This window comes from Impatiens glandulifera, chromosome 5, assembly GCF_907164915.1.
Source record: "Impatiens glandulifera chromosome 5, dImpGla2.1, whole genome shotgun sequence".
Taxonomy (NCBI): domain Eukaryota; kingdom Viridiplantae; phylum Streptophyta; class Magnoliopsida; order Ericales; family Balsaminaceae; genus Impatiens; species Impatiens glandulifera.
Window position 1 is genome coordinate 164,807 of NC_061866.1, and position 16,101 is coordinate 180,907.

The window sequence follows — 16,101 nt, forward strand, 5'->3', positions numbered from 1 at the left end:
CCGCATAGTCTACATTAGAGTAGCTGATTAGGTTAAAGCTTGAGTCCTTTGGATACCATAATTCCACATCTTGAGTGCCCTTTAGATATTTTAAGATTCTTTTGGCCGATGTATAGTGTGATTGCTTTGGATTAGCCTGAAATCTTCCGCATACTCCGACCGCAAACAATATGTCCGGTCGACTTGTTGTGAGGTACAATAATGAACCGATAATCCCTCAGTAAGCCGTAATGTTTACTCCTTGACCGTCCTCATCTTTGTCTAACTTGATAGATAACTCATAGGAGTGGCGGCTGAAGAGAAGATGTCCATTCCGAATTTCTTTAGCAATTCGGTTGTATACTTGGATTGGTTAGTAAATGTTCCACCCTCGATCTGCCGAACCTGGAGACCTAGAAAGAAGCTCAACTCCCCCATCATACTAATTTCAAATTTATCAGTCATTAACTTTGAAAATTTGTCACACAACATAGAATCGGTTGAACCGAAAATTATGTCATCCACGTAAATCTGAACCAGTAGAATGTGTCCCTTTTTCTCAAATTTAAACAAGGTTTTATCTACCGAGCCTATGGTAAAATCATGATTAAACAAATTTTTTGTTAATGTATCATACCATGCTCTAGGAGCTTGTTTCAAACCGTAAAGGGCTTTATCTAGCCGATATACATGACTTATTAATTCTGGATTTTTAAAACCGGGAGGTTGTTCAACATCAACCTCTTCACTTAACTCATCGTTTAAAAATGCACTTTTAACATCCATTTGAAATACTTTGAAATTTTTAAAAGCCGCAAATATAAGAAAAATTATAATGGCTTAAAGTCTAGCCATATGAGCAAATGATTTTTAAAAATCAATTCCTTCTTCCTATTTATATCCTTGGGCCACTAATATGGCCTTATTCCTCGTAACCAAACCATTTTCATTGAGTTTATTTCTGAACACTCATCTTATTCCTATAACCGATTGATGTTTTAGTCGTGGAACTAGATGCTAAAATTTATTTCTCTCAAACTGGTTCAGCTCCTCTTGCATTGCTAAGATCCAATCGGGATCTAACAATGCTTCATCCACCTTTTTCGGCTCAATTTGTTCTTATAACCGTTGATGTGAATGTAACATTTACAGCCAAAGATCTTAAGATACCGGATGTTAGGAACTCTGTCATAGTATACTTCAAACAACGTTTATTTAACCGTTTGTTGATCATAGATCGGTTTTGTGTATAACATGTAGTGTTGATAGCTTCAGCCCAAAACTTTTGAGCAACACCCGAATCGTCTATCATGGAACTTGCGACTTCCTTGAGAGTTCGGTTTCTTCTCTCAGCCAGTCCGTTTTGTTGAGGAGTTCTAGCACTAGACAACTCGTGCCTAATACCGGAATCATCAAGAAATGCAGTTAACGTGCTATTTGTAAATTCGGTTCTTTTATCACTTTTAATCTTATTTATTCGTATTGATTTTTCATTTCGTAATCTTCTAAGCAGTTTAATCAAGTTTGGAGTAGCTTCATTTTTAGACACCAAAAATATCACCCAAGTAAATCGGGAGTAGTCATCAATAACAACCATAGTATAGTGCATACCGCCTAGGCTTGTGACCCTAACCGGTCCAAATAAATCCATATGAAGTAATTCTAAGCATCGGTTTGATTGAAAATTTCCTTTACTATTTAAAAATTGTCTTTATTTGTTTCCCCATTTGATATGCAGAACATACTTTATCTTTTGCAAATTTCATGTTAGGCATTCCTTGAACCAACTCTTTGGTGCAAATGACATTAATATTTTTAAGATTCAAGTGGTTTAGCCATTTGTGCCAGAGCCAGTTTAAATCATTCTTAGCAATCATGCAAACCAAGTTTTCACTTTTCATTTTCCAATCAACTTTGTAATTGTTTCCTAACCTATTTCCGGTTAATAAAATATTATCTCGAGTGTTCTTAACTAAACATGCATGTTTGTGAAAATTCAACCGTGTATCCTACATCACACATTTGACTAATGCTTAACATGTTAAAATACAGATTTTCGACAAGAAGTACATTGCTTATAGTTAAGTTGCCATGGACAATCTTACCCTTGCTCACAGCTCTACCTTTAGAGTTATCACCAAAAGTGATCATTTCACCGGTTTCCTGAATAATATCGGTTAGCAACCCACTGTTTCCGGTCATGTGTCTGGAACAACCGATGTCCATATATCATTTCGAGTTCCCTAGCCGCTTGTTCTTCTTAATCTGCAAAATAAATATTTACACATATTTGGTACTCACATTTACTTGGGTCTGTGGTTTATTAGTCCCTTGGAGATCCAAACTTTAATTAGTCGGATGACTTTCCCAGTAGTAGTGTTAATTATTTCACCGTTACTTGGCTTGACATCTCTATGTCTGCCGATTGGTGTTTCATTGTGTCGTGGTAGTGAACGTTGATTTGTTCTGTATGAACGTATGTCGGATTCTTTTCTTACTGGCCGGTTGGCTTTCATTCTCTCAGGATGAAGTCATTTAGCCGTGTCAGTTGGACTAACATATTTAATTTCCTTAGCTAACGGTATTTCATGATCTGCCTCGATATCAGTTGAACTACTCTTAACAAAGCTTATGAACGAAAGCTTGTTCTTGTTGAGATTCAACTCTTTGGAATGTTTCCAGTTAGCCGATTTACCGCCTTTGTATCCAAGGCCAAACTTGCATTTGGGGTGTCTTTGGTAGGTAAACATCTGGTTTACGACTTCACTAGATTTCTTTGAAACAACCATGACATACTTAGATCTTTCATTTTCTCCGATTAACGATTGAACTATCTCCTTGAGTTTCTCATTTTCGTAGGATAGTTCAATCGGTTCATCGGTCTTGGTTCCACTTGATTTACCGGTTTGGAAGTTACTCAGTTGATCGGTTTGGACATTCAGCAGGGTAGGTACAAGGGCAGACAAGTTCTTGAACTCAATGACCATGTCGTTGAGGGTAATGACCAAATCTTCCTTGGTGAACTCTTCAAAAGAGAAATCAAATATCTCTTCCTCCTTAGCCATGAGACAAGGAAATTTGTTGTCATCGTTCTCCGTGTCGGAATAAGCCCAATAGCTCCCACCATCATCGGCTAGTAATGCCTTCTGAACTTCTTTGTCTTCACTGGATTGCTGATATTCACATCTCTGGTTGTTATCAGCCAGTCTTCGGTCATCCGGACTTCGGTCGTCTCTCTTTGGTCTTCTGCACTCCGACCTGTAATGACCTAAAGCATTACAATTATAACATCTAACGTTAGATTTATCACCGTAGTTGTAGTTGTTATTATTTGATGGTTAACTCCTCTTTATGAATTTTTCAAATTTTCTTGCAATCATTGCCATCGCATCTTCGGTAAACTGTTCATCGGTTTTGATTGGTGTCGGAATGGTTGTTTCCACAGATGTTACTAGAGCTTTGGTTGCGGTTGATGTTGAGGATTCATCTTCGATCCGAGATCTCATCTCGAACTCGTATGCCTTCAAGTCCTTAAACACATCATGCAGTTTCATTTGCCCGAGACTGCTAGATTCTCGCATCACTATTGTTTTTATGTCCCAAGCACTAAGAAGTGACCTCAATGCTTTGACAATGATCTCTTTGTTGTCATACTTCTTTCCAAGGGTAGACAACTCATTCACCACATTTGTGAACCGATCACTAAACTCCTTCATGGTTTCACCCGGTTTCATCTTAATGTTTTCAAACTTCTGAGTTGCCACTAGTATCTTGTTTTCTTTTGTTCTTTCATTTCCCTCATGAAGCTGAATCACCATTTCCCAGGCTTTCTTTGCAGTTGTACAATCTCTGACTTTTCCGAACGTGTTCCTGTCTAGAGATTTAAAGATATGTCTCCTGCAATGGTTGTCTAGGTTGTTCCTTCGCCTATCTTTGGTTGTCCATTCACCTTTCTCCTTCTCAATCTTTATCGGACCTTCGTTAAGAATGGTCGTCATTTCATCATCCATGGTAATCAGATGTAGATACATCTGAACCTTCCAATCAACAAATGCCTAACTTTCTAGCATCGGGGACTTCTCATTGTGAGTAATGTTTGTCAGCTTCGTGTTACTTGAGTGTTGAGACTAGCTGCTCTGATACCACTTGTTAGGATTGGGATCACCGATAGGGGAACGGGGTCCGGCTAAAGGAGACCTCTTTAAACACACACAACACACACACAACGGTTGGCTCTAATTCGGTTAAGAATTAAAACCAGTCTAAACACTACACAAATTATCACAAACTCTTGAACTGAGTTCAAGTGCAGAAGTAGTTTGTTTCAGCTTGAAGTAACAGACACGGATCGGTTAGAAATGGGAGTGGAGAGAAGTCGGTTAGAATGAGGGAAACCGGTTTGGATGGTTTGGTGACCGAAAGTAAATGAAGAACACAAAATACAGATTTTATGGATGTTCGGAGATAAACTCTTACGTCACCCCTTTTTCTCAAACTGTGAGAAGAATATTCACTAAGGAATAATCCACAACACAATACAATACACAATCGAGTCTTATTTACTGTTCGATGTACACTTTACAATACTCACACAATATTGTAATACACTTTTATAAATACGTAAATACACAGATTTCTTCAATTCGTTCTTATCACTCAATAGCTTTTCAGATTTATCAGAGTTTATTCGCGGGATTCAGAGTTCAAAGTTTTTATGATGAGCACAAGAATCATGTTAAAGAAGAGCAGATTTTCGTGTGGGAGCTAGAGAGAATCAGAAGAGATCTTTCTTTGGCATTTGTGCTTCCTTTTATAGTGGAAATATGACAACCATCATATTTCTCTCTCTTCAAAGTGATTGGTCAGAAGGAGCCGTGCCGGTCCGGATTAGGTGACTTGCATGCTTTGTCTTTTGTACACATGACAGTTGTTCATTTGGAGACCGTCTGCTCCTCGAAGATTGTTTGTGGACTTGTGCCAAGTCAAGTAATCATTTCCCTGTATTTTGCCATGTTTCAGAACCTTCTTCTGCATATTCACAAGGAATATTTTGTTTATCTTAACACGTTAACTTCCAACATATCCATATCTTTTAATAATCTGTTCGTTGGAGATGTGCAGTGGCTTTAAGATCTTCAAGATATTGAACCAGCCGGGCAATTTTGGTTTGCAATTCAACCGGTTCTGATTTTGAGCTGATCCGGTTTTCTAAGAAGATAGATCAGTTGAGGAATTCCGGTTTGAGTTCTTTCAGGATAATCGATTTAACCGGTCTGGTTGAAGATATGTATTTAGCAATGGTTTGACCGGTCTGGTTGGAGATGTGTACCTGCACATAAAATTGAATTTGATTAAGTTCTTTTAGATAGTTAATTACTTATTAATTAACTATTTAATTTTTCTAACAATTTTTCCCTTTTTGATTATTTAGAATAAATATTCAAACTTGTAAACGTTGGTCGGTTTAAGGAATTTGTATTTATTTGGCCGGTTAAGAAAGTTTGAGGAAAATTCTAACAAAAATTATGCGTTGTCCACGGATGCAAATAAAGACATTTTTAGGGTCATTTTGTCAAATTTTTCGTGTCTACTCACCCATTAATAAGGACATTTTGATTAGAAAAAAACATCCATTTCCAATGGGAAATTTGAGTAAATAACCCAAAAAACAGGCCTAATTGCGTTTGGTGAGGGGGATAAATTAAATAGCGCTGGTGACCCCTATTTTTTTTAATGACATTTATACCCTTGCGTAACGCAACTCCAGTTGCGTGACGCACCCGAAACCCTATAAAGTCATAAAAAAATTTCATTTTTAATTCATTTTCTCTCTCATACAGGTCTTCTCCGCCGTGAACCCTAATGGTGACGGAGAAGACTTTCTCTTCTTTTTCATCGCCGAAGAACCAATCGAAGAGGCACCGTCGACCATTCCACTATATTCAATGGCCTAGAGCTGCGAAGAACTTCCAACGGCGAACGACGAAGGCCGAAACAAAAATTTCCACTATATATTCTTTTATATTTTGTGTTTATTTCGTTTACATATGATTGTTTGTGTTGATTTCCTATACATATGATTGTTTGTGTTGATTTCCTTTACAGAGCATCATTGATTTTCCCTAATTTGTTGAATGCAGGTTAGTTGGTTGGTTGGATGCGTCACGCAGGATGCGTCACACAAGATTCAGCTCAAATCCCTTCCAGCAATTCAGGTAACAAACAAATGTGTTTCTTGTATAGTTAGTTAATCCATCCAGTTCGATTTGATATCTTTAGTTATCTGGAAATATTTTATGTAGTTTCCTAATTTTGTATAACCTCTAACATTGTCCAAGAAAGGAAATTTAATTATTTGTTTGTTTGGTTGGTTTTAGGATCCAAATAATAATAGTAATTTGTTTCTGATGTTTAATCAATTTGTTTGTTTGTTTTTATGAACAATATTACAGTCTCATCTTGTTATAGAGAAAACAATGATATGATTATCCCATCTCCAAGATCAGAGAGTGAAATCCTTTCATCAACTCATGCCAAGCATTCTCATATAACGAGCTAAGGAACGCCACCAGAAACTTTCGCCCTGACAGTCTTCTTGGCGAAGGTGGATTCGGTTATGTATTCAAAGGTTGGATTGATGAACAATTGCTCACTGCTTCCAGGCTAGGTTCTGGCATCGTTGTTGCTGTCAAGAAACTTAAACCTGAAGGCTTCCAAGGTCACAAGGAGTGGTTGGTATATATTTTTTTATTTTTTTTCAGGTTGTAATTATTTTGCTCTGTTTTTGACTTCTTCCAAGTATTATTATATACAGACGGAAGTTAACTATCTTGGCCAACTTCTTCATCCGAATCTGTTTAAGCTTATTGGGTATTGTTCAGAAGGTGATAAAGATAAGCTCTTGGTTTATAAGTTTTTGCCAAAAGGGAGCTTGGAGAATCATCTTTTCAGAAGTGAGTTAGTTTTCAACATATGCCAATAAAATTTTGAATTTTTTATATGGATCCACATCTGGTTGAGAAATCAGGTCTTTTCAAATGAAAGTAATCAAATTAAGAGAATAAATCAGGTCTTATCTGGACGTGATCCAGATTTGAACACAAAACACAGACATACACATTAAAATGTTTATGGCAGTTTCTCATATGGATCGTGATTCAGATCCTGAAGCACATTTATGTTCTTTTTGCTGAAAACAGATTGTATTTTTTTTCTGTAGGAGGACCTCAACCACTTTCATGGGCCATAAGGTTCAAAGTGGCCATAGGAGCTGCAAGAGGCCTTTGTTTTCTACACGATAACGAGGAGCAAGTCATATATCGTTATTTCAATGCTTCCAATATCCTACTAGATACGGTAATAAGCCCATTTTTCACTTTTCACTTAGAAAATTATTACTTAGAGAATGTGTTGTAGGATTTCAATGCAAAACTGTCGGATTTTGGGTTGGCCAAGGCAGGACCAACTAGAGATAAGACACACGTATCGACTAAAGTGATGGGTACCCACGGTTATGCAGCACCAGAATATTTTTTTCTTATATATAGAATCAACTTTCATACATTATTTTTGTGATTTTGTCAATCAACAAACAGGTCGGTTTACGACAAAAAGTAATGTGTATAGTTTTGGAGTAGTGTTACTCGAATTGCTATCTGACCGTCGAGCAGTTGATAAGTCAAGAATGGGTGTAGAACAGAATCTAGTGGAGTGGGATATTCTTTATTTAGGGGACAAACAGAAACTATTCAGGATTATGGACACAAAATTAGAAGGACAATATCCTCAAAAAGAAGCTTTTATGGCTGCTAACCTTGCTCTGCAGTGTCTAAAATCAGAGCCTTTCGAGTTATAGAGGGTTAAACAAGTCTGGATAGTTACAAATAAATTGTGATTTGTGAACCAGAAGTTGTGATTTGAGGTAAATGTAATGCTTTACAATATAAAAATTTATAAATAAATTGTAACAGAGTTCCAAGATAGTTAAATTGTTATTATTTGAAGTTAAAACCTATAGTAGAATATCTCATTCCAACATAAAAGGCACAAACACTAAAACTGATATAAGCAGAATTCAGTACAATAATGACTAACAGAATTGAAGAAATCAACCTTAATAGGCAGAGGGGAATCATCAACAATATATGCACAAGATTTGTCTAAAACTGAATACCCCAAAAATGAACTCAAGAAAATATGTGATGTTGTTGGTAGTTCACCATTCAAAACATTTTTCAAGTTCTAATAAAATCCCAGTATCTCTATTATAGAGACCAACCACCCTACCACCTTGGGAAGAATTAGTCTGTCGTCCAACTCTGCTCAACAACCTCCCTTACTTTCTGAGTTGGGAGAATATCATTGCAGCTTCTGAGTTGGAGAATATCCAAACAAATACTTCCATCTGCATATACTGGCAAATGGGCAAGGGAAAAGAAGAACAAACTTTTAAGATTACCACAAATAGGTATGTTATGATGCATACATATCATAATTCAAATAATGGAGATGAGAATCTAGCAATAAATTTGTGTATATTGTTCGGACTAAGTTGAAAAAAAGTTAAAAATCTGACCAAAATTGTGTTTCCAAATGAACCCATAGTATAATATTTAAGATACTTTAATTGATTGAAACTATATTGTTTTGTGACTTATTATTTGGATGAAACATGCGAGAAACAAAGCAAACTGTTGGTGGCTTATTTGGATAGTCCTCATTAAATTGAAGACTCAACTTAAACGTACCTTATGAAGAAAGAAAAAGAATTATTCATTCATGCCAAAGAAAGCAGACAACCAAAACCAACAATCATTAGAAGGTAACCCTCCTAGCAGAAAATAGCAAGAATTGATGCCATGTTCAAGCCTATTTCGAAATAAAACTATGATCTTTACTTACCTCCATCCCATTAGGTATCATCAGGTCTGAAATGAAACCAAAAACAGGTAAACAAAGTTAGAAATATACTATCAATCGAGAGACACCGTAACAATGAAATGCAAATACTAACTATAAATGGTCTGGGGTGCGTGACGCAGTTGCGTGACGCAACTGCTTGACGCACCCGTATTTCGCCGCCGGTGGCATTTAGCTAATCAATCTCTAATCCCTAAACCCTAACAAACAATGCGAAATAAATAAAGGAAGGAGGAAGAATACCAGTAGTAGCAGACATCTCCTTCGTTGGGATTCCGACGTCTTCATCGGGGGTCGTCGTCGGGGTTCATCGTCGGGGGTCATCTTTTTAGAGAGAAGGAGGAGAATGGGAGAATGAGAAGTGAAGAGAGAGAACAAGAAAGAAAGAAATGAAAAGAAATGGAAAAAATTGGACATTTTTTTAATTATATAGCAAGTGTATTGTGGACTTTTCACAATGCACTCGGATGCGTCACGCAACTGGAGGATGCGTGACGCAATAGAGACATTTTCGTCAGAAAAAAAAGAGGGTCACCAACGCTATTTAAATTATGCCCCACACCATACGCAATTAGGCCTGTTTTATGGTCATTTGCTCAAATTTCCCTTTCCAATTATATATATATATATATATATATATATATATATTTAAAAGATAATTATTAAATAATAAATACTAATTGATATATAATGCTATGAAATAAATTGTAAACTATATATTATAAAAATTAACAACTGTAAATAAACAGCTTTTATTATTACTTTTGTTAAAAGATAATTTATATATATATATATATCATTCTTATAATTTAAACTAAGCCAAAATTTGATTTATTATTTAAAAAATGAAAAAATACTTTTTATTTATCTATAGATAATGACTGTTATGCTTTTTGATCAGGTTTCTTTTGATTTTTTTTTCTGAACTTTTATTAATTTTTTATAAATTAATTATTTATAATATTATTATTATTCTAATTATTTAATCATAATTAATTAACATATTTTTATTATATTTTTATTAAATTTAAATTTAAAAAATATTTTAATAATTAGAAACCCAAAATAATTTTAATATAATCTTATTTACTGCTAAGTTTTCGACGGCGAGCTGAATTCCGGTAAAGGCGAGATGCACTGCTCGTTCAGAGGACCATTGGAGGTTTTAAGTATGTTCTTGTTTCCTGCTAATTTTAGGGTTTCAGTTGGTAAATTATTGCTTAAGAAGAACACGATGTCCCTATTTGTTGTTTGGAGAAATTACTAGCTAAGTTGGTAAGCATATCAGATGTTAGGTTGCTTAAGAAACTTTACTGTTATTGTAATTTGCTGGAAGGCTGGTGGAGGAAAGATGGGTCACTGTTTTTAGGCAGATAAAATATGCTGCCAATCATTGGAATCACTTTGGGAAATGCTTTCAGCTTATTTTTTCTTCATATTTTTGTAATTATGGTCTAGGACTGAATTATATTTTTCAGTTCTTAATGAAAATGATCATATGCAATCTAAGATTGCAACTTATTGTACTGTATTTTTGTAACTATATCTTATGATGGTTTGTAGGAGAAGTAAGTTTCAGTTTTACTGAAGGAAACCTAAGTTATCTGTAATTTGGCAAATGTTTTCCCTTGTTCCTCTATACTGAAATTTCAAAGCCTGAACAGGCTTACACCAGAAAATGTACAAAGGGGATGTAGTAGGAGATAACCAAATGGATCATCATCGCCTCCGGCTTCATGGAATTTATCTCCTTTGCGGTTTTTCTCAATGTTTGACCTGCCGTGTGTGGAAGCCACTACTGTCAGAAATCATTTGTTCTGAAACACAAAGACAAGACTGGTGCAGATTGTTCATCACAGGTTAGGGCAGTCAAACCATCTCCCATACAAGTTCTCTGCAGTTCATTAATCTGAATGTGGAAATAAATCAAAATTTTGAAATCTCAAAAAATGGTCTTTTGTTGTAGTAGTTTATTATTTTTTTTCTGGAGAAAGCTGCAATCAGTAGTATTTCGCTGAATTTCAGTTACATTTCTAGCTCTGGCGACAAAGGATTGCAGCAAATATATCTGTTGAAATCTCACATCCCAAAATTTTCTCAAGGTTAGACAGCAAAATAGTTCAGTAAATACGGTTTGTACAAGACTGGCAAAAATAGTGTAGTATATGTACCCTATCTGTTGTATTTGTTCACCAGGATTCTTTTGCAGAAATCATCAGCAAAGATGCAAATGAAATTTTCGGGTGGGAAGTCTGGGTTATCTTCTCTAAGCACGATAAATGGAAATGCTGGTAAAATTTTCATTGGAGATAATTCAATGTTACAGCAACCAGATATATGGTATGATGCGAAAATATGTGGTCCAGTTCCATGAATTATGCTAGCAACTCCAGCTTTCTCTGTGATCTAGTATGACATCCATCCTTTCTACCTAGTGGGGGTCATGACGGTGGGATGTTGTATTAGCATCCTCTGTAGTGGTCACAGAAAAAAAAATTCCAATGGAGATGGCAAGTTCTATCAATCTTTTGTTATTTAATCATCGGATGGACTTCCAAAAATATGGCATTTTCACTTGGAATTTTGATTGTTTATAATTTATAATTAAAATGTGGTCAAGGTAGACTACCAAGGCTAGAAAATACGAATAATTGTTTTTGTTGTATAAATAGGGTTGATCTCAATACTAGAAAATACTAATCATTGATTTTGTTGTAGAAATGGCGCTTAACATCACACCAAAGGTAGATAGTCGACAAATTATAACCGTTTTCATTGAAGCAACTTTTAAGAGCTTTTCGTCAGGTTCTATCAATTAAGATTGCATATAATTGTGGCATAAAATGGAAAAGGTGGTTATTTGGCGGCATGTTGATAAAAGCTCCACTAACTTGGTGAAATTCTCTTATGTTGGAAATTACATATTTGATAGAAGAGTACATCATTTCATGTTTATTGGTTTGTGAATATAGAATTTTCTTTTTGAGAAAATGTGTATAGATTTTAACTTTGTGGAAATCTCTTATGTTGGAAATTACATAATTGATAGAAGAGTACAGCATTTCATGGTTTATTGGTTTGTGAATATAGAATTTTCTTTTTGAGAAAATGTGCATAGATTTTAACTTGGTGAAATTCTCTTATGTTGGAAATTACATAATTTATAGAAGAGTACAGCATTTCATGTTTTATTGGTTTGTGAATATAGAACATTCTTTTTGAGAAAATGTGTATTGATTTTATCTTTTCCAAAATGGTACACCTAGCAATTTCATTAACAAAGCCACACCCACAATAATAAAATGAGAAAGAATGAATGAAGTTGAGTGCAAATTATGGATTATTATTTGAACTTTGGATAAACTAATGAAAAGTAGATAAATGATGCGATGATGATCCACATTGCATTTACAAACTTTATACTACTAGTTTTGGTTACCCAATTCCTTGTTGAATTACTCACTTTTTGTAGCTCGTCACATTTCTTTAGTTTTTCCCATACTTAATCCTAGTTAAATCAGGCAGGCTCCATTTTCAGATGGAGAAGAAAGAGTTTGGAAGTCTTTGATGAACATATATTTGATTCAACGTTATGCTGTCTTAATCCAAGCAACGGAACAATTTGGTAGCATTTGCCAACACATACTGACGTGTCTTTCTGTTCAGACGCCTTTGCCCTCGCTTCAAGTTTGACACGCGTAAATTTTTTAAAATGCCAGGTAATTTGAATAAAAGATAGAATTTCAACCAAATTGCAGTAATCCCAATTCATTACATTAATTACCACCTTCCCTAAGAAAATATTTTTCTTTAAAAAGATTCCAAAGTTTTTACAGCTTTTCAATCTTATATGGGAGGCGAATTGAATATGAAATAAATAAATAAAATTACTGTTTTTGAGTGGTTGAAGATATTATTTTCCTTTTTCAGTTAGCTATAAATCGGAGTCTTGCTCTTTAGGATTATCACAGTGGTTGGGTACGCAATTAAAAGCAGCATCGTCTCTCAAATGGGCTCTTCAAGAACATTTTGTTGAGACCCATGGTTTCCTCAGTCCTCAAAGATACAGAAAGGGAAGAAGAAAGCTGTGCTTGTTTCTGAATTACCTTCAGGTCAGCTTGTCTTGTTTGCTGTGCATATCAATTTCTCTATTCACTAATCTTTTCTGTAGTTTAAAACAATATTTTTTTAAAAAGAAATTAAGGTTTTGACATTTATAAAGCCAACTTTAAGATCCCATTTTCTATTTTGGAACTGACTAGTTGCATGGAACCAGAGAATGAGCTTATATCATGATCTGTTGTAACTGGTTCTTTTCTGTAGTTTGAAATAAATTTGTTTTAAAGAAATTAAGGTTTCCAACTTTAAGAATTAAGACCCCCATTTTTTATTTTGGAGATGACTAATTACATGGAGCCAGAGAATGGGCTTATATTTTTTGTTAACTTTTCCTTTCTATTTTTTTCCCGCTTCTCGGATTGCTAATGGCTTCACTATCAAATTTGTCTGGTGTGAAACAGGTTTGCCCAATTCCTAGGAACCTACCCCCTGATTTTGTTGTATCTGTATAATTTTCCAGTAAGATGAATTTTTTCATGACTGCTGTTCCATCTCCACCTGTATCCCTAGAAGAGTTCAAGAGTTTCCATTCAAATGATAGGGACCTCTACGCCGTGCTTATAAATGAGCTGGGGCGTGATTCGCTTGAGTCTATGAGGATCATGGCCCTTTGGCTATGGCTGGAGCGGTCTGGCTTCAGGAGTGTTGTGAAGAAAGCCCTGTCCTTGCCCAAATTTCTAATCAATGAACTTGCAAATGAAGCTGTCATATGCCTTAAACTCATTGAAAACAATGAAGCTGTCATATGGCTTTGCTCACCTGAATCCATAGACCTATCACTGACCAAAAGCTTAGTGTACAAGGAAATCTCAGCCATGTATTTTCACGAAAACCGGGTATTGATTGTCAAAGGAATGACCAAGATTATTAAGGATGTTTGTGTCAGGGTAATGAAGGACATCATGGAGGAAGCCATGGAGAGAAACCTAATCCACTATATGAGCTTGATGGATATGAGCAGCCCCAGGCCCTCCACCACTAATATTAGTAGTAATACAACAAGGTTCTTGTTCAATCTTAATGCAGGTGGGTCCCAGGGTCGAGAGGAAGTGCTGCACCCGGATGAAAGGACAATGTTTGTGACGTTCTCAAAGGGCTACCCGGTTACTGAAATGGAGATCAAAGAATTCTTTACATGGATCTATGGGGATTGCATTGAGTCTCTATACATGCAAGAAGTGCTTCCTGGAGAACAATCTTTGTTTGCAAGAATTGTGTTTTATTTGCCTGTTGCTATTGATATGATCCTAAATGGTGCAGACAAGGCTAAGTTCACCATCAATGGCAAGCATATGTGGATGCGCAAGTTTGTGTCCAAACGTCATATGTACTATTCTTCTTCTTCATCATACATCATGGATTCAACTTCAGTGCCATCGGGTATCAACATATCTCCTTACAACAGACGCCTATTCTCTCGGTTCATGTAGGCTTGCGTTATCATTTTCACTTTTTTATTTTCAATTACTAGTCCCCAACCACACACATTTAATGGTTTCAGCATGATGAGGATTGTATTAATCTAGACAAAGACACCCTTTATTTGTTAATCCTTTAATATTGATTGTATCAATAAGTTTATTTAAACTTATTCAACCGTTCTTATTATGAGATTTGTTAATTGAAAAGCTTTTTAAGACAGACAAAGCTACTTTCGTAGCGATATAAAACAAAACCAACTTGAATACATTTGAGAACATTCTTGAATGGCAAAACATGAAGAGGAACTTGAACCGGTTCTATTTGCATATGAAATCAACTATCAATTAGTGATGACCAACGGTCACTCATATGGTTAGGATAATATTGACTCATTTATTTAGATGAATACAGAAAGAAGCTTAATTTGAATTCAAATCTCCTTACAATATATTAATAATATTTTTAAATGCATTTTTTCTTTTTCTTTTTCTTTTTTTCTAAATTGAACATTTTTACAAAATTACTATTTTTATTATTTTTATAAATTGTCATAACTTTTTCTTATTTTCTCAAACTTTTTACTTATCATTTTACTCTAAGGTCATGTTCGGATGGGGTTATTTAAAAAATCTATAGAGAGAAAAAAATAGTGATGGTGGATGATTTTGAGAAGGTAATAATTATTTTTGGTAAAAAAATTTAAAAAGTATTAATATATTTAAATAAAATAAAAAATAATAATTTAAAATAAAGGTATTTAATATTTTGGTTAATGATTTGAGTGATATAATGGATAAAAAATGAGTAAAATAATGTTTGGTTTTATTTAAGTTATTTAAAAATCCCAAAACGAACCAAGCCTTAAATTTTATCACTTTTTGGTCATGATATTTCATTGTTTTCTTTTTACCATCTACTTCTACCAATATACCACTTATCTACTTAGATAAAGTTAATTTGACAACAATTTCTTAATAAAAAAAAATAAATATACTTTTTTTACTTAACAGATATACTTTATTATTATAAATGACTTTATTTCTTTCCGTTTTTTTAAGATTAAGAATAGAAATTAAATATTTTAGATAAAACTATTATTATTTAAATTTAATTAGTTTTGAATTAATTTTAATTATAAAATTTTGGTTCAATTCAAATTTAATGTAAACATATATTTTTAAATAAATATACAAGTATTTAAAGTTACATAATTTTTTTTATAAGTTTAAATATAATTTTATTTATTTGAAGAACCCCTCCAGAAAAAATCAAATATAAACTATGCTCGCTACAAACACTCACCTAAATGGACAAAATTCACTAGGTGGGATAAAAAATTAATTTCGGCAAAATGTGTTAAACATTGTGTTTTTGCATAAAATCTATCTATCAAATTATATAGAGTCCTACTAAGGTTTAATATTATTTATTATTGATATATTTATCTTTATGTATGTAAATTAATATCCTAAATACAAACTAATATCATAATTAAAACAACTCATCTTAAATTTAATATAAAGTAGAATATTGTTAGTGGGGTGATTCTATATTTTCTTAATTTTTATTTAACTTATGTTATATTAAAAATATATAATATTATACAATATTTGAGTAGTAGGAAAAATTTGCAGTTAGTAATGAGATAAGTAGAATTTTCTC

At 34.2% G+C, this 16,101-nt stretch overlaps 1 protein-coding gene and 1 pseudogene across 1 annotated transcript; both read left to right on the forward strand.

The window, feature by feature from the left end:
- Positions 1 to 6,055: 6,055 nt before the first annotated feature.
- On the forward strand, positions 6,056 to 7,834 carry LOC124937748 (annotated as a pseudogene).
- Positions 7,835 to 10,928: 3,094 nt separating this feature from the next.
- On the forward strand, positions 10,929 to 14,608 carry LOC124938511. The gene is made up of 4 exons (XM_047478955.1): positions 10,929 to 11,000; positions 11,108 to 12,617; positions 12,829 to 13,010; positions 13,419 to 14,608. Exon 4 carries the CDS (start codon positions 13,482 to 13,484, stop codon positions 14,445 to 14,447), a length of 966 nt encoding a protein of 321 aa, XP_047334911.1. The 5' UTR covers positions 10,929 to 11,000; positions 11,108 to 12,617; positions 12,829 to 13,010; positions 13,419 to 13,481; the 3' UTR covers positions 14,448 to 14,608.
- The last annotated feature ends 1,493 nt before the right edge of the window (positions 14,609 to 16,101 follow it).

Bases quoted from the DNA above. Each gene is read 5' to 3' on its own strand.
- LOC124938511 (XM_047478955.1), top strand. From the start codon at position 13,482: ATGAATTTTTTCATGACTGCTGTTCCATCTCCACCTGTATCCCTAGAA.